The sequence below is a fragment of the Gymnoscopelus braueri genome (genome assembly GCF_963280865.1).
Source record: "Gymnoscopelus braueri genome assembly, chromosome: 6".
In the NCBI taxonomy this organism is placed as follows: Eukaryota; Metazoa; Chordata; class Actinopteri; order Myctophiformes; family Myctophidae; genus Gymnoscopelus; species Gymnoscopelus braueri.
Window position 1 is genome coordinate 42,490,577 of NC_137607.1, and position 22,933 is coordinate 42,513,509.

At 40.1% G+C, this 22,933-nt stretch overlaps 2 protein-coding genes across 4 annotated transcripts in view; both read right to left on the reverse strand.

Moving 5' to 3' along the window:
• comp (cartilage oligomeric matrix protein) lies at positions 1-20,154 on the reverse strand. Of its 3 annotated transcripts, none has more exons than XM_080430335.1 (19): positions 20,092-20,154; positions 15,108-15,287; positions 10,993-11,118; positions 10,312-10,460; positions 10,020-10,157; positions 9,147-9,224; positions 8,480-8,632; positions 7,828-7,932; positions 7,149-7,256; positions 6,533-6,692; positions 6,285-6,403; positions 5,860-5,912; positions 4,833-5,026; positions 4,035-4,213; positions 3,174-3,222; positions 2,597-2,793; positions 1,678-1,850; positions 908-1,047; positions 1-383 (listed from the first exon to the last, which is right to left on the reverse strand). In XM_080430335.1, the coding sequence occupies exons 2-19, from the start codon at positions 15,172-15,174 to the stop codon at positions 325-327; spliced, it is 2,247 nt and encodes a 748-aa protein (XP_080286461.1). In that variant the 5' UTR covers positions 15,175-15,287; positions 20,092-20,154; the 3' UTR covers positions 1-324. The 3 variants fall into 3 exon arrangements, with proteins under 3 accessions (XP_080286461.1, XP_080286460.1, XP_080286462.1); XM_080430334.1 differs by lacking the exon at positions 20,092-20,154 and adding an exon at positions 15,711-15,837; XM_080430336.1 differs by lacking the exon at positions 20,092-20,154 and adding an exon at positions 15,711-15,832 and having other exon boundaries at positions 15,108-15,282.
• A 1,243-nt stretch (positions 20,155-21,397) lies between these two features.
• Positions 21,398-22,933, reverse strand: part of tmem38a (transmembrane protein 38A) — a 12,857-nt gene continuing 11,321 nt past the window's right edge. Inside the window, exon 6 of the mRNA XM_080431060.1 lies at positions 21,398-22,918. Coding sequence (XP_080287186.1) covers positions 22,727-22,918 — 192 coding nt within the window. The 3' untranslated portion in view covers positions 21,398-22,726. The remainder of the gene's footprint in view (positions 22,919-22,933) is intronic.

Consider the following 22,933-nt stretch of genomic DNA (forward strand, 5'->3'; position numbering starts at 1 on the left):
TAAATCTTCAAAAGTTATAAGCTGAAAAGACAATATACAGTTGACATTCAATAATGTTCTGCCAGTTGTTCTAGACATAAACACATTCAAATAAAGAAAATGGCTCATTTGGTACAATCACATTGGATACAAGATTGTAGAATTGACATATTTCGGAATTTCTTCAGATAGATTTTGCAGGACATTTTTTTTTACATTATTGTATAATCTGATGTTTGTTTTCTCAGGAACCCTTCCAGGCAGGCAGAGATTCCAGTGTCGGAATACTGTGGAATTTTCTTGGAGCCCAATTGAAAATTGGAATGATTTCCTAGTATCCCTTTATTAGGACACCAGTTGGACCTGCTGTGCCCTGTATGTGTCAAAATCTTCAGGCAGAGTATCTAGAGAAAGAGGGGGGGAGAGAGAGATAACAAGGGGATTAGGGGTGCAGCAGTTAATTGAACTAATTGATTGAATCTCTTGTAAAAAAAAAACATCGATTCTCGATTTTGATGGGGTAAATCTTGCTTTTTTTCTTTCAAAATGTTTTAAAAAATAGCTAAAATAGCTGATCTACAAGCTCATTTACAGAGTGATAAGAGTGATAGCTTGTGTTATATAGGCAAATTTGCACAGACATGAATACAAGTGTGCCTTGAGATTTTGACTTGAGAGTTGACCAGAGAGTTTGAGAACCCCTGCTTTAGACCAGTGTGGTTCCCAACCTTTTCAGACCGTGACCCCCCAATCATATTTGAACAGAGGACCCCCCACCCTGATAAGCACTTGGAAAGATCAGGTCAGATCAAAAATGCTTAAATTATCACTTCACTGTCATCTGGGGACCCCCCAAAAATCATGTGGGGACCCCCCTGGGGGGTCCTGACCCACAGGTTGAGTTCCCCTGCCTTTAGACTGTACTCACCGTTGCAGCGGTAGCGCAGGTTAGCCCAGATGATGTTCTCCTGTGAGAAGCAGAAGACCCCCAGCCGCCCCCCTCTCATGGTGACGTCTATGATGATGCCTGTGTCTGCCACCATCTGAGGACCCTCGTAGAAACGCACCCTGCAGTGCACAGGAACCACCGTTTACATGCATTTTGTCAACAACAACAAGGTAAGAAGCCATATTAGAATGCATTATTACAGTGGTCCTATTTGAACCCCATCTGAAAAGATGTTGCTACAAGATAAGATTTTTTTTTTTTACACAAATCTTCCCTGGCACCAGTGGTGGAAAGTAACTAAGTACTTGTACTCAAGTACTGTACTTAGGTACAATTTTGAGGTACGTTTACTTTACTGGAGTATTTCCAATTATCAATACTTTTACTTCAACTCGACCACTACATCTCAGAGGCAGATATTGTACTTTTTACTCCGCTACAATTATTTGAAAACTTTAGTAGCTTACTTTGTAGATTTAGATTATTATTACCAACCATACATTAAACCACTTCAGCCCTATTTAAACGTTTTACAATACTGTTTTACTTTTACTCAAGTCAATTTTGATTACCGTACTTTTACTTGTAACAGGGTGTTTCTACATTGCAGTATTGATACTTATACTTTTTCCACCTCTGTCTGGCACAAACTCTTGTCAGATGGGGGGGTCTGCGGCCTATAATACATATGGATTTGTGGGTCCTTCCTTCTTCATGTGAAAATGTTTGAGAGCCACAGCTCATCGTACCTGATGTACCCATCAGCAGGCCTGTGCTGGAGGAACCAGCGGTATGAGGTCTTGTCCTTCCAGCCCACGTTGCGAGCATCTTTCCACAGCAGCTTCACCTGGTCGCTGGTGTCTCCAGTGTGCCACAGAGAGTTCCTCAGGTTCTCCCCTGGACCCGTGTTTGACTTGACAGCCTGGGGGGGGGGGGCAACGTCACTTTAAAACACTTTATAGGGTCATTTTCACGTGTACTCAGGCTTTTGTGTGCACCCCTGACAGTTTTTAAGTTGCTTGATTCAATATTTCGAAATGAGATATCCATTAGATCGGACATGCAGCACGTCCTCCCCTATAAAAGCTCGTAGACATGGTTTCTGAACTGTCCATAGCCCAGCAGTGAGACATAGTGAGACACAAAATGTGTGAAGTGCTCCTGAACTAATGAATGCAATCGGATAAAGATTGTGGGCACCTCAATGTTAAATTGGCTATTTTTGTCCTGAATTTATAAAAAAAAAGAATAAATGTATGCTGTGGAAAATGGTGGGAAATAATGAAAGTATACATGATTTGAACATGCACGGTAAATCATTATCAGACCAAAATGTACCTTTCAACTTCTTGTTTCTGTCCACATTGTTGGGGACATTTATAAAATGTTTAGCAATTGTAGAAATATTAGGCGTTAAATGTCATAAAAATGTTTTACTGTATATGTATTTGGCTCCCATTTATAAAATAAATATAAAATAAATATATATTTTTTTAATCTAAAATTACACAGATCCATTCACGGTTTTAATGGGTTGGTGCCCAGAGGTCTCAGAGGCCCACTGTAACGGTTACCGTGCATTCACTCACTCTTACCTGTAAAACTACACAGTGAAAGGTGTTTGGTGCAGGAAGAACATCAGAACGTGGACGACAGTAAGTAGCCTACCTTCAGTTGAATTCCAGGTTCTGCTACAGCCCTGAAGGGGTTGGCCTGCCAGTAGATCTGCTCCACCTGTTTCCACATCACCACGTAGAAACTGGACGAGTCCTGGTAACCAAAGATAAAACCTGCGTAGTCGTCGTCCGTTACCGTGTTCACATGAAACGTGCCTTCAAAGTCCACTCCGCTGAACGCAGTGTAACCTTGATGGAGAAAATGATACAATATTACATGAATGCATACTCTACATAGACTACTGTACATACAGAACATACTAGAGGTGCAACAGTTAATTGAACTGATTGATTTAATTGATTATAGAAAACGAATGATTTTTTTAAAATCACTAAACGATTTAATCAATTAAATAAAATTCTAATCAAATTTCTTCATGTCGATTTGTTGATATATTAAAAATAATAACAAAAACAAAAACTTAATTATTTGATTAATCTAAAGGGTAATCGACTGAATAATCACTATGGAAATATTCGATAGGCTAGTTAAATACATAGACAGACAGACAGACCCTACTAAAGACATCTTGGCCGTGCTGAATATGAAAAGTTGTCCATGCTCTTACCAACAGCCAGCCCAGGGTCACTGTTCATGGTCTGGACAATCTCTCTGCCCTGGAAAACAAATTGGTTTATATTTAAATAAAATATTTGAAAGTCTCAGAAGAAAAAAGCTTAAAGGGATATTTCACTTTCAAAAAATGTTTGGGTCATTTTATCGTCTACTCAGGCTTTTGTGAGCCCCCCAGACCCCAGAGAAGTTGCTTGATTCAGTATTTAGATATTTGATATTCATTTTATCAGACACGCCCCCTTCCTATACAAACCCATTATAACTTAAAACCTCATTTTTAACATGTTAGATTCATCAAAAACACCCGTCCTTGGTTCTGGTGACTCACCCTGCCCTCCTAATACGTGAGGGGCCGTGATTTTTCAATTGCTTTTTTCATTTATTTTATTTTATTTAAATTTCATTTTTCAAAAGAAATATTAAAAATAAATGAAAAAAGTTATCGAAAAAACACGGCCCCCTCGCGTATTAGGAGGGCAGGGTGAGTTACCAGAACCAAGGACGGGTGTTTTTGATAAATCTAACATGTTAAAAATGGAGTTTGAAGTTATAATGGTTTTGTATAGACGAATCCACAGACACGCTGCCTGTAGCTGCCTGTAGGCGGCCATTGCTGCGGTGTCGCGGTGCGGAGCGTTGACACCGCAGCTATGGCTGCCTACAGGCAGCGCGTCTGTGGATTCGTCTATAGGAAGGGGGCGTGTCTGATAAAATGAATATCAAATATCTAAATACTGAATCAAGCAACTTAAAAACGGTCTGGGGGGCTCACAAAAGCCTGAGTTGACGATAAAATGACCCAATTTTTTTTTGAAAGTGAAATATCCCTTTAAGCGGTTAATGAAAGACCGACCTGATTCAGCACCACCCAGTTGGGGTCGATCTGTGCGTCTCCCTCGGGGTCTAACACGACAGTCTGGTATTCCCTGAAGTCGGTCAGTGTGACCTCAGCGTTCTCTGGACACACGTCTATGGTGTCAACAATCGTGTCATTGTCAAAGTCCGTCTCACAGATGTTGCCCACTCCATTACCTGTATAGGACCACAAGACACACATTTGTCCCCATCACCTGCACTGTGGATGAGGGTCAGATGATTTAGGAGGGATGGACATAAAGGGATACACTAGTATCACAGTCCTCCTGTTGGTAGTTAGTAACGTATTTGTATGTACAGCATCTACCAATAGAGTCTTCCTACAGGGTTGTTTGTTTGTAAATTAGTTGTTTAGTATCTAGCTAGTTAGTTAGTTAGTTAGTTGTTAAGGACCTACTCTCAGTGTTTTCCTGCAGAGGGTTGTAGGTTAGTTAGTTGTTTAGTTAGTTAGTTGGTTGGTTGGTTAGTAGTTTAGTTAGTTAGTTGTTTAGGACCTGCCATCAGTGTCTTCCTGCAGGGGGTTGTTGTTGGTTAGTTAGTTGTTTGTACTTAGTTAGTTGGTTAGTAGTTTAGTTAGTTAGTTGTTAAGGAGGACCTACCATCATCATCTTCCTGCAGAGGGTTGTTGGTTAGTTAGCTGTCTAGTTAGTTGGTTAGTAGTTTATTTAGTTGTTTAGGAGGACCTACCATCATCGTCTTCCTGCAGAGGGTTGTTGGTTAGTTAGCTGTTTAGTTAGTTGGTTAGTTGTTTAGTTAGTTGTTTAGGGGGACCTACCATCATCGTCTTCCTGCAGAGGGTTAGGGATCAGACGGCAGTTATCAGGACCTGGAGGTAGCAGGTCAGGGATTCCATCGTTGTCATCATCATCATCACACTCGTCTCCTTTACCGTCCTTGTCCGTGTCCAGCTGAGAACTGTTCATGACAGCTGGACAGTTGTCCCTGGAGTCTTGGTGGCCGTCACCATCACTACAGAACAAAGACTATATTAGAAACATATGTTCTAGAACAGGGGTCTTCAACAGGTGGTCCAGGACCCCTAGGGGGTCCTCAGAGATACTGCAGGGGGGGTGCCAAATCTTTGTGTGATAGGGACTTTATTTTTTTATTAAATTAACCACTTGAACCCTCACATCCCTATTCTGGGGGGAACATTAGCCGAAAATAGCCGATCTACAAGCTCACAATGCGTTGCGTTGTGAGCTTGAGGGTTTAAGTCAAGGGTTTAAGTCGTTAAATGTCTGAAAGTACACATTAACATGAATCCAATATGTAGTGGGGGGTCCCTGCTTCACCTCTCTCAGCTAAGGGGTCCTTGGCCTGAAACGTTGAAGACCCCTGTTCTAGGACAGTGGTTATCAAACTTTTTCATTTCAAGGACCCCAGAATCACTGGTCTAATCAAGTCCACTAATCTAGTCCATTAGTGTGTGAAGAAGGCTAGACCTACAGTATGAGTGGTCAACTGTTTAGAGAGACTTTTCCTTTAAAAGGTCTAAAATTGTCAAAAATATAAAAGACAGTTCCAATCGATTTAATCGATCATATATTAATAGATAATCGTCTGATTTACAAGCTCACAACACAATGCAATGAGACACGCTGTGAGCTTGTAGCTCACCTGTTTTTGGCAATTTCTGCAAAGTATAAAATATGTCTCAAGTGCTTAACCAGACTAATCGATTTAGTTTGAATATTTTATTCGTTGATATAGGAAAAATTAAATTCAAATTCAATTTGAAGAAAAGTAATTAACGACATTAAACATTAATTATTATATAACAGTTCAGTTAAATACATCACCTGTCCTTGTTGGTGTCACAGGGGTCGCCAATCAAGTCATTGTCCTGATCCAGCTGATGGAAAAAGAGGGAAAATAATGTCTCTCAGGTATTCATCAATAATACTCCCTCAGTGAACATTTATTCATTCATATTTTAATTCAACATAATTTATGTATTCATCAGCGCGGTTGTTAGATTATCATTCATGAGGACTATGGCTTCCATGTGAGTTGAATGAATCAAATTTAAAAGCATTCTTTTGAATTAAGGGTTTTGATGGTATCGTTGGCATACAATCAGACTCCAAGCTGAACGTGTTAGTGTTAAGCTAATGGCCTTCCTTTCACTTGCAGTCTATTGTACAGTATGCTACCACATGAGCATGTTGACCCATGTTCTTTAATTTGTTTCATAATAGTACAATAGTATAATATAATTTGTCACCTGATCAGGGTTGGGGACATAAGGACAACTATCACAGGCATCTCCCACTTTGTCACCGTCGCGATCCTTCTGGTCAGCATTAGGTACCCTTTTACAGTTATCCATATGGTTGAGAATTCCTAACAGTCAACACAGTGGAGAGGACTCAGCATTTGGTTATACAAATTGTTGGGTCTAGTAGAAAAGAAAAATGATCGAAACAATTCAATAATAAAATAATGTACATACATATTAACTGACATACTAACCGTCACCATCGATGTCCTCGTCACATTCGTCTCCCAGTCTGTCTATGTCTGTGTCTTTTTGGTCGTTGTTTTTGATGGCACGGCAGTTGTCACAAGCGTCACCGAAATCATCCTCATCGACGTTCCTTTGATCTACGTTGGGCACCAACACACAGTTGTCCTGTCCAGATCCAGAAAGCAGATTGGGTGGATAAATTACATAGCATTCATGGAAATCATGAGTTGAACTCTAAACATCAGTTATGGCATTTACACACAAAGAGCTCCTGTTGATGCTCTGATGAAGGCTCTTAGCCGAAACGTGTAAGTGTTTGTTTATTGGTGTGTGCCAATAAAAAAGTGGAAATGTGAGTACTTTGTCTTCCATTGATTGTGAAATTTGGGAGGTGCAACCTACCTTTTGGGGATTTTTTCTATTCCTATTTTTGATATACTGTGTATTCTGGATTTTGGGTCTAGCACTCCACTGAGAAAACCCATTGTTGCTGCGCAACCTTTTTTTCTTTTATTTAGCTCCTGTTGTTGTTGTTGTTTTTATTATGTTCTAATTTCAAACCAGTGAACTGCATGACTCTGAGGAATAAATCATTTGAACATGTATTTATGATGTAGGAACCTGTGTGTTGAGGATTCCATCTCCATCAGCATCCTCATCACAAGCGTCTCCTTCTCCGTCTCTGTCTGCGTCTTCTTGACCAGAGTTTGGCACGGTTAGACAGTTATCCTGGAACAAGAGAACCAATTTATTAATTATAACCAAATTACCAAGTATAATAGAGGTCCATATTGGCTTGTATCAATATGTTCAGGCTGGGCAATACATCGATATTATAGCGATATAGTGATACAGAATGAGACTTTTTTTTTTATATGAGATTTGAGATTTTGGATATCGTAATATGATATGGCATAAGTGTTGTGTTTTACTGATTTTAATCCCTTAGCCTTTTTAACACATTAAGACCTGAGACCGATTCTATGAATCTAAATCCTAACAGTTGTCTAAAAACCTTATGTTGCTACTGTATATCAGTGGTGCTCAAAACCTTTTCATGTCAAGGACCCCCAAAATGATATGTATTTGGCCGCCGACCCCCCATCTAAAAATATTTTGTTCCAGGGACCCCCAGAAGCAAAGATTTGAGTTAATAATGTCACAGTAGCCTATAGACCTTATTATGCCGCACACTCGACTGGTCCCTCATTCAATGAATTATTCATTCATACATAACGCATTAATAATATTCATTCATAATTCTTTCCAGATGAATCTCCAGAACATCAGAGTGACTCACCTTGGCACAGTTCCTCTCAGGACATTCCAGCTTCTCGTCAGGGAATCCATCGATGTCTATGTCAGGCCCACACAGGTAGCCGTTGCCAGCCCAGCCCACTCCACACTGCCAGGATGGAAAATGGTTGATGATGTACACATGAGTACACACACAACACCATTATGACACACAAACAGCTTTGATAGCAACAGAACTGTAATATATCATATCGTTGCTGTCGGGTGGAAACCTCGTATGTCCAAAATGGGAATGGGAAAAAGAACCATGTGTTCTAATGCATCCATAGTAGTTATTATTTAGTCACAATCTGTTGTTAATACTTTTAATTGATGGGGGTGACATAAACCGTTGAAAAAGGGAAATACAAGGTTTCTGCCCGACAGCGACAATATCATATTTTAAGTCACATCCGTTAAATTTTTTTTTTTACATTATTTTTTTCATAATAGTTTTTTTGTGAGAGGACGGGGGGGACAGATTCCCCGCTGCCGAAGCTGAACAGTCCTCTCACATCAGTTACACATTACATTGACAAGGATATTTCACACAAAGGACATCACCAATTTCTTCCAGAACATGTACTGTAGTAAATGTGGCAAATCAATCTGACCTGACCACTCTATCGCCCCCTAGTGGTGGACAGTGCACTGACCTGACACTCTATGGCTCCCTCGCGGTGGACGATGCACTCGGCGCTGGCATGGCAGGGGTTGGGTTGTCCGTTCCCACAGGCCCTCTCTGGCTTACAGCCACGCTTCTGGTCCCCAACGTAGCCTGGCTTACAGGGGCCACACCTGAATGAGCCCTGAGATAGAGAGACAGGTCAGAGATTCATTCTCAACCTTTTGAATTTCACGGACCCCCAGTTTGATATGCATTAGGTCACGGACCCTCATTTGATACCATTCTATTTCACTCTCTTGGACCCCAATCTACACTGTCAAATCCTCTGTGTTAATTTAACTCTTACAGGTCCATTTGGTTACATTTTTACACTCTCAGAGTTACATACAGAGTTACAGAACCATGAGTGACCCATTTGACCCCTGGTGGTCCCCGGACCCGACGGTGAGAACCAGTGAGATAGGTGATCCCGCCAGAGGCAGCACAGCAGTTAAAGTACAGATACAGAGTAAAAGGAGTATTGTAAGACTCAGCTAAGATCTGCTAAAACAGACGATCTACATGCAGCCTGTAGATTTTTGAAGAGAATGCCCAGAATAGGGATGCTAGAGTTCATGTGGTTATAAGTTCAGAACAAAACTGCCTTACTATGTGTCAGATACTATTCTGTAAACTAGGAAGGTGCGTAAACTTACAGGAGTGTTCATGCAGATGGAGTTCTCCACACAGCTTCTGTTTTTGGGACCCTCGCACTCATTAATGTCCCTGCACACCTTTGTAGGAGCAGAAACAGACAATTTGAATGATTGATTGATGTTTGTATTGACAGAAATGCATATCAGTAAACTGATACAGTATGTGCTAAAATAACACAAAACAACATGGATACTATAAATGGAACTTGTAACAACTCAACTAATTCATGGTTATAATTAGGTCCAGCTGCTGTTCAGCCTTCGACTTGCCGTTAACAATGGAACTAATCAGCTTAAAGGATCTACACACCATGAATTTAAAAAAATATATATATATTTAATATCATGTTGTTTATGTCCCTCAAGCGTTTTTCAAAAGGTTTGAGCCTAAATCAAGCCTCAGATATACTCATTCCAACTAACTTCTCTCTGGCTTATAAAGCACTTTCACCTGCAATACCACAGTGTCCTGATTTGCACGTGGCGCTATTGAGCCAGTTTGTACAGTTTTTTGGAACTGAAAAACGGGAGGGATTGTACCGCTAGTGACGTCACTTTCGGGGCCAAATCAGTTTGGCCTGTTTTGAGACCAATTTACATAAAACCCCAGATGTACTGTGAAAGCCTGAGTGCTCATACTGGGGTATTTTTGGGGATAGAAGAGAGGTAGGGGAGACCAAAAACAAAAAATAGGGAAAAGTAAAAATTCATGGTGTAGTCCCTTTAACCCATTTTCAACCTTACCTTCATATAATTGGTCCTCAGTAATGCTTATTATAAGATGGCACAATTGCCAAATGGATAAAGTGGTTAAATGGTCCCCGGACCCCACTTTGAGAACCAACGCTCTATTGAAAGTTGATTCTTGGTTACCTGTTTGTTGGCGGTAGCGTAGGCCAGGCCCACTCCCTGCACCACCGGTCCGGTCCAGCCTGCAGGACACGCACCACAGCGGAACCCTGGAGACGTGTTGATGCAGCGCACACCCATGTGACACGGCATCACCGTGCACTGCACACACACACACACACACACACAAACAATCAATTATAATTATTATAATAAAATATTTTTTCTAACTCGATAAATCGATTTAGATTTTTTTAAAACATCTTTTCCCCTCTCTTTTTCTTCTTTAAATACAGCAATTGCAGCGTCCTCTCACCTCATCCACATCGTCACAGCTTGTACCATTTCCCACCATGCCATCAGGACAGGGACCACATGAGATGCCATCCACTGTCTCGGTGCACTTCACCCCCGGGGGACAGGGGTTGGGGATGCACGAGGGACGAGGTGTCGTCCCTCCCATCGCTACACAAACACAACACCAGGTCAGTGATCTGCTGTTCATGCTTCTATTCTGCTTCTCATTTCATTTTATTCAGTTTGATGTACTAAAGCACTTTGTAACTTTAATCTGATACATTGTGTTGGAAGCGTGTACAAAGATGGTGTACAGATGGAACCAAACCTTATGGGTCTTTACTTTACTTATTTTATTTGGACAGGACGATGCACGTTAATGAACAAAACATGATTTATGTAATTGCATATACACATGATTAAGTGTAAATATGCCGGATTTAGCATAAGCTGATTTCCATCCGTCCCCAAAACATACAAACATAACAATAGAAAATATATAGATAACACAGCACTCAATTACAATCAGACAGAGGCATATTAAAAAAACATTTTAGAAAGCCTAACTAGAGATTGTTTTTGGTTCCATTTGTAGACTCTCTGAGTTATGGGGGTCCTTGAAATTAAAAAGGCTCAGAACCACTGATCCAAGGCCAATAAATCAGCATTAGTTAAGTTTGTCCAGTTGGCCTATACTCACCACATGCTTCACACTCCATGACAGTGTTCTTCAGGAAAACGATTTCTTTGATCTGTTGCTTCAGAAGTTCCTTGATCTCCGCCAGGGCCATGTTGGTTCCTTTGATTGAATTGATAATTTCTCCATCTGAATCCCAGAAAATGAACATTAATAAGCCATCAGCAGTTAAAAGCACATCATTAATTCCACCAACCACACCATCCAATCTTTTTCAGCAGCCATGGCGCATTACTCCCAAAATGAAGGGATATATAAATAATAAAATAGATGAATAATAAATAAATGTATTAAATCTGTACATTAAAGCCCACTTTATATTTGTCCCTGGAACAAAGTATTTTGAGATGGGGGTCGCGGCCAAATACATATAATTTTGGGGGTCCTTGACATGAAAAAGTTTGAGCACCACTGATATAGAAACATACGTTTTTTTCAGAAAACTGTTCAGAAGATACTTGTAGACTCGGCTTCAGGTCTTAATGGGTTAATCAGTTTTGACACATTGCTTCGATGTTGCGTTAACTAAAGTGACTTGAATTAAACTGTTTAGCATGCGTATGGAGAGGCAGGCTACCATTCATCATGTGTACACTGTGTACTAGCCTCGGAAACCCAGGCTTTTTTTTTTGTTACAAAAGAAAAAAAGCCTGGGGGAGCGATGCAAGAACGATGGTCTTGGACCTTGTTATCTCCTAACCAATCAGAGTGCAGAGGGGCGTCGCTCTAAATTTGGTGACGTCAGCGTGCTCCGTGCACATTCCGAGGGGGGGAGGGGAGGGGAGGCGGGGACATAGATTGGTGAAGCAATAGGAAGCCACGCACAAATCCAGGCGGCTGTGTTTGGGTCCGCCCTTCAAGACCATGGATTGAGCTCGTAGCCTCAGGCTAACTGTGTACAGACAGACTCAGTCATCACACTACCCTCCCTCTGCTCCCAGGTCTGCCATTCCTAAAACCACAGCGTTGTCTGAAATAACATCCATCCACTACCTCCTCAGCAGTAGCTCATTCTCAGTAAAAGCCTCCGCTTTTGGGGAGTCTCTCCTGTCCAGCCAAAACGAGGTTTACGAAAAAGAAGTTATGAAAATATTAAATAAGTGTTAAACAGCGCTATATCCTGATAGCAATCACCATGCCATGGAATGTTTGTTCAGTAACAGGGGTCTTCCTGTCTCTCCAGTTCTTTAGTGAACAGAAAATGCATTTTCAGGTCAGAATACCATGTTTAGCCAATCAACTACATGGATAAACAAATGACATTGGAAGTGATGAACAGTGAGCAGACACAATTGGAACTCTATAACACTGATTCCTGATTGGCTGAAATTGGGAACCCACCTGAAAATGTGTTTATTTTTTTTAGCTGAAGACTAGACTGTTACTGAACAAACACAATATAGCAATGATTATAGAGAGCTTCAACGTTTTAATAAATAAAATGTATATGTGTCACTTACACGCCTTACTAAGACGCCTAGCATCCCTATTCTGGGGTGAACATTCAGCAAAAATGCTATTTTCAGCTAAGATATTTAGTGTAGAGCAGAAGCAGAAGGGGGTCTAGAGACCCATGGGACTCTGCTAAACTAAGAATAAGGTTTAAGTGGTTAACAAACGATTTTCCAGATCTGGAATGAGAAGGATTTTCTGCTGTTCACTACAGATGCATATTATTCTGACAGACAACGTGTGTGTGTGTGTGTGTGTGTGTGTGTGTGTGTGTGTGTGTGTGTGTGTGTGTGTGTGTGTGTGTGTGTGTGTGTGTGTGTGTGTGTGTGTGTGTGCGTGTGCGTGTGCGTGTGGAAGAGAAACCAAGGCCAGACAGTTGAGGGCTGCACAGAGAATCCATTCACTGCTAGAGGAGAGCGCTTTCTATTTCCTTTTTCTCTATTTTACTATGCATCATTTTTAAATAAACGCTATGTCAAGATTCTTCTTTTGTGGAAGGGCCTTTCCATCAATTTGGACATTGATACTTTATCATTGATTCTCTTAAGTGTTTTTATATCACACACATTTTTCCCACAATTATTGGAAATGTCACTGGGGGATATAAGCCCCTTGAGTGCAGCATCTCCTTTTCGAGGGGGTCCTCATATATGGGGATCCTTGATGTCATCGATATGACGTCATAGTTGTAGACTGGCCTCCAAGTATGGTGATGGGTACTGCACTAAGAACTCATACAATGGGTACAACAGGTTTTGCCTAGAGGGCCATGCGTTGCCAACGGGCATTGCCCTAATTATCTATCTACTGTATAAGCTTGTTTTAAATGACAACTGATGAGGTCACTAGTGGTTAGGCAGGTTGTCTACAGCAGTGTTTATCAACCCTGGCAAACGTCCCAATTTTGGGCCGGGGCTACTGCTGAGGTGTGCCGCGCCGTTTGAAGATGGTTTGAAAAAATATCATTTTGAAAAAAAAAAAAAAAGCTTTTTTCTTTTTTCTTTTTTTTTTACAATAATAATAATCAGACATGCAAACAGCCCCGAGGTGAAAAGGGTGACAACAGTGTTTTTTTTTCGGGTTAGGTGTCACACTATTGCCCTATTTGGATTCAAAACGGCTAGTGGAACCGGAAAAGCTACAAGTTTGCATGTCTGAATAATGCAAAAACAGAAATATTTGTTTGTGTGCCCAATATCGTATCGTATCGTTTCGTGAAAGTAATTAATTAATCGGCACACCCCTAGTGTGTGTGTGTATAAATATATGCCGTATATATATATATATAATTATATATATATATATACCGTATATCTAGGTGTGCCCTGGGATCTTTTGGCTATGCCAGGTGTGCCTTGGCACAAAAAAGGTTGATAAACACTGGTCTACAGCCCTCCTCTGAGACACAGAGAGTAGAGAGTAGATATAAATGGTACCATCTTATAATGAGCAGTGAGCACCAATTATATGACCCTATGTTTCCTTTACCACAAAGAATGTTATTTACTACAGATGGTAGGTTTTATGTTTACTAAGCATCCTAGTTACTACTTTGTAGTACTTCATTGTTCTCTTTGTACTCTATTTACACGATCATTTACCCTGTAATTTTTTGACTCGATTTAATTTATTCTGATCTTGCACTTTGTAAGTTGCTCTGTGTCAGAGCATCTGCTAAATGCCTAAATTGTTATTGTAAATTGTAATTGCTGGGTTAGAATGTGCATTGATAAATAGCAGTAATCAAATAACAGGGACAAGTGTATATACTGTATAGATAGATCTCAGCCTTATCAAGATGTGTGGCTCTTACAGTTTGTCCTATCTGACCTGGCTTCTCTCTCTCTATCTCTCTCTCACTCTCACTCGCTCGCACGCACGCACGCACGCACGCACGCACGCACGCACGCACGCACGCACGCACGCACGCACGCACGCACGCACGCACGCACGCACGCACGCACGCACGCACGCACACGCACACACACACACACACACACATCCTCCAGGGAGCAGTGCAGGGGCGTGTGAAGGGAAAAGAAGTGTGTTCTTTCCATCAGGAGCATCTCTGTTTGCTGAATGAATTCCAGAAGAGGAAAGCTTCTAGACGTGGAATGTACCTACATCTGATCACACAGCCACTAAGGTGAATGTCTGACCACCTTCTTAACCACATTAAACCTGGCTAAATTGTTCAATACATTTCAAAATAATAAAAAAATTTCGAAGAATATAAAAAAAAAAAAAAAGAACAGCCCTACTAACAGCTCTAAACACTTAGTGTTAGTATTTGATAGCATTTAGTATTTAAAATGATTGATTATGAGCGTTTGTACAGTACATGCATTTTATAGAGGAGAGGAGAGGAGAGGAGAGGAGAGGAGAGGAGAGGAGAGGAGAGGAGAGGAGAGGAGAGGGGAGGGGAGGGGAGGAGAGGAGAGGAGAGGAGAGGATGCCACTTTACAAATCTCCCAGGGGGAAATTGAGGGTGTAAATAAAATAGTTTTAAAAAATAGAATCTAGAATAAACTTAGCACATAACAATTTTTTGTGAGCTTTTCAAGTGCTCTTCATCAACTTAAATGCTCTTTTAATTTCCGTGTTTATGTTAATATATTATCTGATGACTTCTCTTACTGCAATATGAAGTGAAATGTTGCACTCACCCCTCTGTCCCGCTGCGGTTTGTCTATCCACACACAGGACCCCAAACAGCACCAGACTCCACAGCATGATCCTAAATGACCCCCAACGCTGGCTGAAGACAAGACCGAGACCCCCGCCGTTCTGCTCTGTCCTACAGAGACCACCAGCCTTCCAATCACTGAAGAAGTTGATCTCCTGCCCTGCCGAAAGAAGGTTTCCTTTACATAAATGTATATTTGAACATCTGAAGTTGTTATAATGAGTGTAATTGTTGTTGATATTAATTTTAAACCCTAGTCAGGAATGCTGACCGATGAATAGGGGCCCAACCAAACTAATTAATTTAATTCATTATTTTAAAAAAATGATTTAATTATAATAAACGCAATGTGATGCGTTGTGAGCTTTTAGATCGACTACTTTCACACAACACTGTTGTACGATGAAGTATAAATTAGGACATAAGTGGCTAATTATCAAAAATCAATATGAATTGTTTCTTGTCGACTCATTGGTTAAAACATTTGAAATATCAAAGAAATATGCTTCTCGATTATTTGGTTAATCGAAAAAGTTATTTTTTGAATAATCTCTAAGGAAATAATGGATAGTTGCAGCCATACCTCTGAAACAGACAAAAGGAAGAGTTGAGGTTCTGCAGTTTGCAGAGCAGTATACAGCAGAGCTGTGCTGTGGTCCAGTCCTGTATCCTGGGATCAGTTCATGGAGACAACTCCTCTTCCAGGTCTGTCTATCCCCTTACAGAAGACTATTTTGTTTGAGGTGCCTCCTTTCCTGCTGGGCTCTTATAGCCCCCACCCCCATCACTACAGCCTGCCCAGGGAGTTCAACCCACAACCACTTGGCCACCGGGAATTATTAATCATGTCGCCCTTTTTAAAGGAATTCTGACGAAATTCAGAACTGGTCTGGAGTTGATGTTAGTTCTTTTGGCAACAGATGAAAAACGTTTCAGTTGCGTTGGTAGCTCACTAGTGGCTCGTGTACATTGTGAGTGTGTGTGTGTGTGTGTGTGTGTGTGTGTGTGTGTGTGTGTGTGTGTGTGTGTGTGTGTGTGTGTGTGTGTGTGTGTGTGTGTGTGTGTGTGTGTGTGTGTGTGTGCGTGCGTGCGTGCGTGCGTGCGTGCGTGCGTGTGTGCGTGCGCATACACTCAAGCATGTTTGTGTGTGTGTGATTAGTATGTTTGCCAATGATTGGTTCAGCAGATGTTGGTAACATTCCACTGCGGCACCCAGGAGGCTGTGGTACAAAGCACCTTGACAAGATCTCAGGGCTAGCAGTGCATTCATCCACAAGCTCCACCGCATCCAAGGAAAGCTGGAAACACAAGCAGTAAAACAAACTACTAACATGCTCTGACGTAGGCCAACACGGCCGAAACGTTAGCATTTTTGTCTGGCCAAAAATGTCCTTTTGGTTCGTTTTTTTGTTTCAGTTGGAGAGTGCTATAGCCTACCTTCTTGGATGATGAGTCTTTTTTGGGGGTTTTATAATTTTTATAATCATTATTTTTTCATAACTCCTCCATTGCAAACGTAAAACAAACTAGTGTCGAACAGGCCTCGATGCTTTTGGTTTCACAGTGACCGTGTCATGGGACTGATTCAAGGACAATACAATGTACTGATCAATGTGGTTGTTCAGCAAAGTGAGTTTGTCCTCAGTAGGCCACAGTAATGTGTGTTTATAGAAGGAAGTGACTGGGGCCGCACTGGAAGCTGACCCGGACAGTGTTTTCCTGACTATTTACTAAATACTTTCAACGTCCCCGGTTTGATTCTGTCTGGAGAAGGGATGTCTTTCCCTCAATTTACTACAGATGCATAGTAGATGCACAGTTTTAGTTGGTGACTACTTCACCAACTAAAATATTTTTAATCAATTACCCACCCAGTGATTGGCTTGTAGATTGGCTATTTTTGCTATTTTAAAAATGATTATTTTATTAAAACAGATTTTTTTAATTGATTAATTTGATTAGTTCGATGAACTGCTGCACCTCTAGTAGAAATGTAAAGTTCTGTAGGTGTAAACTGGTCTCCAGCAGAAGAAACCACGGGGGATGATTGTTTTAACTCCATGATGATGGCTTCTACTGCTGTGTGGACTGTAAGGAGCAGGGGTCAGGTGTCATATGACCTCCTGTTAAGTTAATCAGCGATGGTTTATTGCTGCTCTTACAAAGGTTTGACAGGGAGGCCATTCAGGCCAAAAGGATACTCACTTTCTCAGGGCGCATGACCCCGGATTCACCTCTGACCTCTGCTGTGGCCTCCTATAACAGCTTGTGGGTTATGTAATGGAGATGTTGATGTACTACGGCCTAGTGCCTTCACACTGTGACATTTTCACCAATGTGATTCAAAGAACTAGAAAGTAAATAAGTAGCCTAGCCAACCGTTCCCGAGCCATGTGGCCCATACTGCAGGTCAGGAGCCTATCTCCTGTTTCTGAAGGGTGAGGCGGCTTGATGTGCAAGTACTGTACACCCCCTGGACATGACACTAGTATGTTGCAGGGACCCTCAATGTATTGTATGTTTTGTTGATTAATTGAGTACAATGGTCCACAATAGAAACAAGCCCCCCGGGGCTTTTTGTGTTATCATTTTAGCATAGCTTTTTTTTTTACTGTGCTGCTGTACTGTTAACAAACTTATTAATAAAGTATTAAATCAATAAAATAAAACAAATACAATACATTGATGCTGAGTGCCAAGCAGGGAGGCATTGGGTACCATCTTTGATCGTCTTTGGTACTTCTCGGCCAGGATTGAAACCAAAACAGTTATTCCCAATCTCAGGACCCTCTAACCACAGGGCCACTAACATGGATTTAAGTTCTCAGTCCTTTGGATTCCATAGCGACACATGAGCTTGTAGATGAGCTGTTTTGGGACTTGGCCTGACAAATTCGTATTTCATTTTTAAAAGAAAAGTCTTTCATGGCTGAACTAGTTACATTGCAGACTATGTGGCATTATATCCAGTATTCAAAATGCAGTATATTAGCTACTTACTTTAAACAAAAAATTATAAATATTACTGTCTATGCCAAATATATTACTCTTGTGTTACTTTCACCAAACGTCTTCAAATAAAGCGCAAAACCACAAAGCATAATATTACTTCGTTTTTCTTTTCGATTGCTAAGTCACTTACTAAACTGGTTCACTTAATTCTGACCATGACCTAAATGAGCACAACAATATGCCGCCCTGAGACAAACTAAATTCAAATGTTAAGCACATTTTGAAAATCAGTAAAAAAAATATTCCATACAAAAATCAATTAAGTAAATCATGTCAAACTAAACTGAAGCATTGGGTGTCAGCTGAATCTTTTCTGCATGTGTGCCAAACCTCCAGTGGTGGAAGAAGTACTCAAATTGTTTACTCAAGTAAAAGTATCAATACTGCAATGTAGAAATACACTTTTACGCGTAAATACTGTTACGCGTAAAAGTCTAGAATTCAAAATTTACTTGAGTAAAAGTACAAAAGTGTTGGTATCAAAATGTACTTAAAGTATCAAAAGTAGAAAGTACTCATTATGCAGAATGTCCCACAAGTTTTCAAATGTATAAAATATATTAAAATCTTTTGAAAATAGCAGATGAGTCGCATTGTGAGCTTGTAGATCGGCTATTATCAAATGGCCTAAATGTATATAGGGCTGAAGTGGTTAATGTATTGTTTTGTAATACAAATCTAAATCTACAAATCTAACCAGTTACTAAAGTTTTCAAATAATTGTAGTAGAGTAAAAGTACAATATTTGCCTCTGAAATGTAGTGGAGTAGAAGTAAAAGTACAGGAAAATGGAAATAATCCAGTAAAGTAAAAATACCTCAAAATTGTACTTAAGTACAGTACTTGAGTAAATGTACTTAATTAGTTACTTTACACCACTGCAAACCTCTTTGCACAAACAGTCTTTACGCATAAACGAGTCACCTCTGCCAGAATGGAGCAAGTAAGAGATCAAGCAAGCACAGGTGCAAAGGAGAGGAAGAGGGGCCCCTAGAGGAAGTGGGCCCCTAGTGAAAGAGGGGCCGGACACCCAGTGATAGAGCAGCTCAAAGGGGAAGACCATGTTTCAGATGGCAAACGTGTCAGTTGGTGATCATGTCATCAATCAAATTGAAATTTGTCATTTTGGCGAACACGACTGGGTTTTAGGTTCATTATTAACTGCTTTGCACAAAGGGACTTTAAATTTATATTTGAGCAGCCTATTATTTCACTACCATGATGAAACCCAAACAATTGTTTCTACAATACTGTAACAGAAGTCACAAAGGGATGATTGATTGATTGATTGATTGATTGATTGATTGATTGAGCACTAAAGGATAAATACACAAGAAAGCTGAAGGCTTGTTTCCATTGTGGTCCTTTTGGTGAAAGGGGGCAGGGAGCAACAATATGACCAATACAAAACAGGGGGAAAATACAAAAAACTAAACAACAGAAAATTGACATTAATTAAATCTAAAAATTTAATCTAAATGATCAGTTCTTGGTTTAAAATTAAGTCATATTATTGGACAAACATCTTTTTAATGAGAATTTAAAGTTCTGATCAACTTAAGGTTGGAAGGTAAACGAGAGTATAGGAAAGATGTTTTTCCCATATTGCTGTTAAAACAGCAGGGCACAAAATCAGTAGGACTACCTCTGGTGGAAAAGTAGTCACCTTTAAATTGGGATCTCTCCTCCACTCTAAGGCTAAGCCACCCCTAGACTGGTGAAGTGGGCAGGGAGAAGATAAGTTCTACTGTAGGATGCACTTAAGGATCACTCTAACCTATTTATTTTCAGAGGTTTGAAGTTTCTTCTTGAGGCTCATACAAATGCCAGTATACAAGGATGTACAGGCATAATCAAAGTGGCATTGTACAAGACAAGAGCCAGGATATTTAGGGTGTTTCTATCTAAAAGGTAGGATATTCTATAGCTAGAAATGTTGTTCTTTGACTTACCTTTGAAACTACTTTTTGGGCCATACTCTCTCCTGATGGCTTGTTATCCAAAATACAACCCAAGTAAGTAATGGATTCCTTGGCTGAAAATTCAAAGTCATCTACCATTACTTTGAACCCAGGAGACTTCTTCAGTTTGGCATTAGACCCTTATTTTTTACTCTATGCATTAGACCCAAAAATAATGGACGCCCAGATGGAGAGACAGTTTGTTGTCTGCTAACCAGACAATAAGAAGTTCAGCAATAACTAGCTTTTCCACCTCTGGTAGAGACTAATAAGGCTGAATCTTCCGCAAAAAGAAATAAATTACAGTCAACAGCTGACTTCATGTCGTTAAGGACATGAAGTTAACATGTCTGTCTGTCTGTCTGTTTGTTTGACAGTATGTCACTCTGTGTCCACCAGAGGGTGCTAAAACAACCCAAATATGCACACCCCTAGATTGCATCTATTAGGTTAGTGTGTGAAAATATCCTCAACATAATGGTAACTGCTTGTAATTATGTAATCATTTTTACTTCCTTATGATGCTAAAATGCTTGATATAGTAATTGTAATATTACTCAATTTGTAAAAGTTATATCACATTGTTTCTCATGAAAGTAATGTAATATTATTCCCAATATTACTGATTGTAGCTTTTAAAAGCTTTTACACTGTTTATTTTAAACTAGATTAGCACACACATAAATAATAAACTGTCTTTTACTTTCTCTTTCATATGCACTATACCACTGTGCAGTGGTGGAAGAAGTACGCCTACTGCCATTTTTCACTCAATTAAAAGTTGTAATCAATACCACAATGTAGAAATATTCTGTTACAAGTAAAAGTCCGGTGTTTTTACTTGAGTAAGAGTACAAAAGTATTGGCATCAAAATATACTTAAAGTACCAAAAGTACTCATTATGCAGTATGTCCCATTTCACAAGTTTGTCATGTAAAAAAAATAGCAGAGCTACATAAAAATCTTTTGAAAATAGCAGAGCTTGTAGATCGTCTCTTTTCAAATAGCCAAAGTATATAGGGTTGAAGTGGTTAATGTATATTTTGTAATATTATTCAAAAAATTCAAGTTTTCAAATAATTGTAGTGTAGTAAAAAGTACAATATTTGTCTCTGAGATGTAGTGTAGTAGAATTAGAAGTAGGATTGAAAATTGGAAATACTCCAGTAAAGTAAAAATACCTTAAAAAAATACAGTACTTGAGTACATGTACTTAGTTACCACTGCCCCTGTGCCGACTAGAACAGTTGGTTTCATAATTTTGGTGATGAAATGAAATGTGAAAGCAACAGGACATGTTTTCAACATGACTTTATTCAAAGACATGGTGTAATTGTCTTTCCTCTCCAGTGTAAAAAGCAGCAATGTTTCTTCACATCTGTTGCTTTATTGACATTCTTTCTGATTTAGTGTCACATTTTTGTGCTTTTCTTCCAAAATATGTTCTGTTCAGAAATTAAACGTGAGTGGACAGACAGAAACCATCGATATCCGGTGGAGGAGGGCCGTGTTTAGGCCAGAAGGCGTCCCAAACCAGTGGTTCTCAAACATTTTCATGTCAAGGACCCCCAAATTGATATGCATTTGGCCACGGACCCCCATTTGAAAATATTTTGTGACATATTGTCAAATCTGTCAAAAATAGCTGAAATATAAAGTGGTTAAACGGATTTTGACGCTATATTAAATAGTTTTGCCGGGGACCCCCTGGAACCCCCTCAGGGATCCCTGGGGGTCCCCGGACACCACTTTGGGAACCACCGTCCTAAACAATCCATGTTTCTTCCACAAAAGGTTTACCACATATACTGATGCACTGATGAACAATAAATACACAAATAAATAAAGTCAATATGAACAGTTTCATTCCAAAACAAGATGTATCCAGTGTGGGAAAACAAATGCTTTCTGACGGCATGTATTTAAATTATGAATTATTGTTAATATTATATTAGCCTTGCATCCTATAAAAAACAGGTGGCGTAAGTGATTCTTTTGAATAGCTCTATATTCGTATGGTCTTTGCTATAAAGCGTTAGTTCAGTAACAGGGGTCTCTCAGTCTCTCCAGCTCTTTAGTCAGAAAATAGATTTTCAAGTCAGAATACCAATTTATTCCAATCATAAGAGGATGCAGGATAAACAAGTGAAATTGGAAGTGATGACACAAATGAATGAGCAGGCTCATTTTAACTGGAACTGGAATTGAAGGTAATGAATGCTTTATCTCTCCTGATTGGCTGAAATTGGCAATCCATCTCACTAGCACTCTACTATCAGAATATAGAGCTTTAACCTTTTAACAAATAACTTATAACCCCCAAAAAAATCACTTACAAATATTAGCAGTCATTTTAGTCATTTTTTCCAATGGTGAATATCACATTTTGGTATGAAACGCTTCATTAGTACTGGCTGGCTCGATGTCTTCAATGTGTTGTTTATTTACAGAGTCCTCATACTGTAAAATATGCAGAAAGCACCATTTGTCCTGAATAGAAAGGGCCTCATTTGGTAAACATCAAACTTCCCCTGTTCCCTCGGTGAGGATCAGGAAAGCCCCTTCATGAGGGGAGGTCTCTCTCCTCTCGCTGGTGGTCTCATCTCAGGGGGGGAGGGTGGCGTTCTACTCTGCTTTCTTGGCCTTCCTCTTGCGAGTGCCTTCGGCCAGTTCCTCCTTGGTTTTGACGGGTGAGGACGGGGCGGCGTGGTGGTCCTCCTCACCTCCGCCCAGAGCGGAGCCGAAGAGCAGTTTGCACACCCACGACTCAATCAGGGCGAAGGGAGAGGCGTGGGAGTGGCGGGCGGTCAACACCACCTGGGAGAAGAAAAT

What these genes read in the sequence shown, in the direction of transcription:
- comp (XM_080430335.1), bottom strand. Translation starts at nt 15,174, where the DNA reads ATGCTGTGGAGTCTGGTGCTGTTTGGGGTCCTGTGTGTGGATAGACAA. An exon ending in ATGGAATCCTCAACACACAG is followed by an intron (nt 6,693 to 7,148) that starts GTTCCTACATCA and finishes GGATCTGGACAG; the next exon opens with GACAACTGTGTGTTGGTGCC. An exon ending in TGACCCTGGGCTGGCTGTTG is followed by an intron (nt 2,794 to 3,173) that starts GTAAGAGCATGG and finishes TTCTCCATCAAG; the next exon opens with GTTACACTGCGTTCAGCGGA.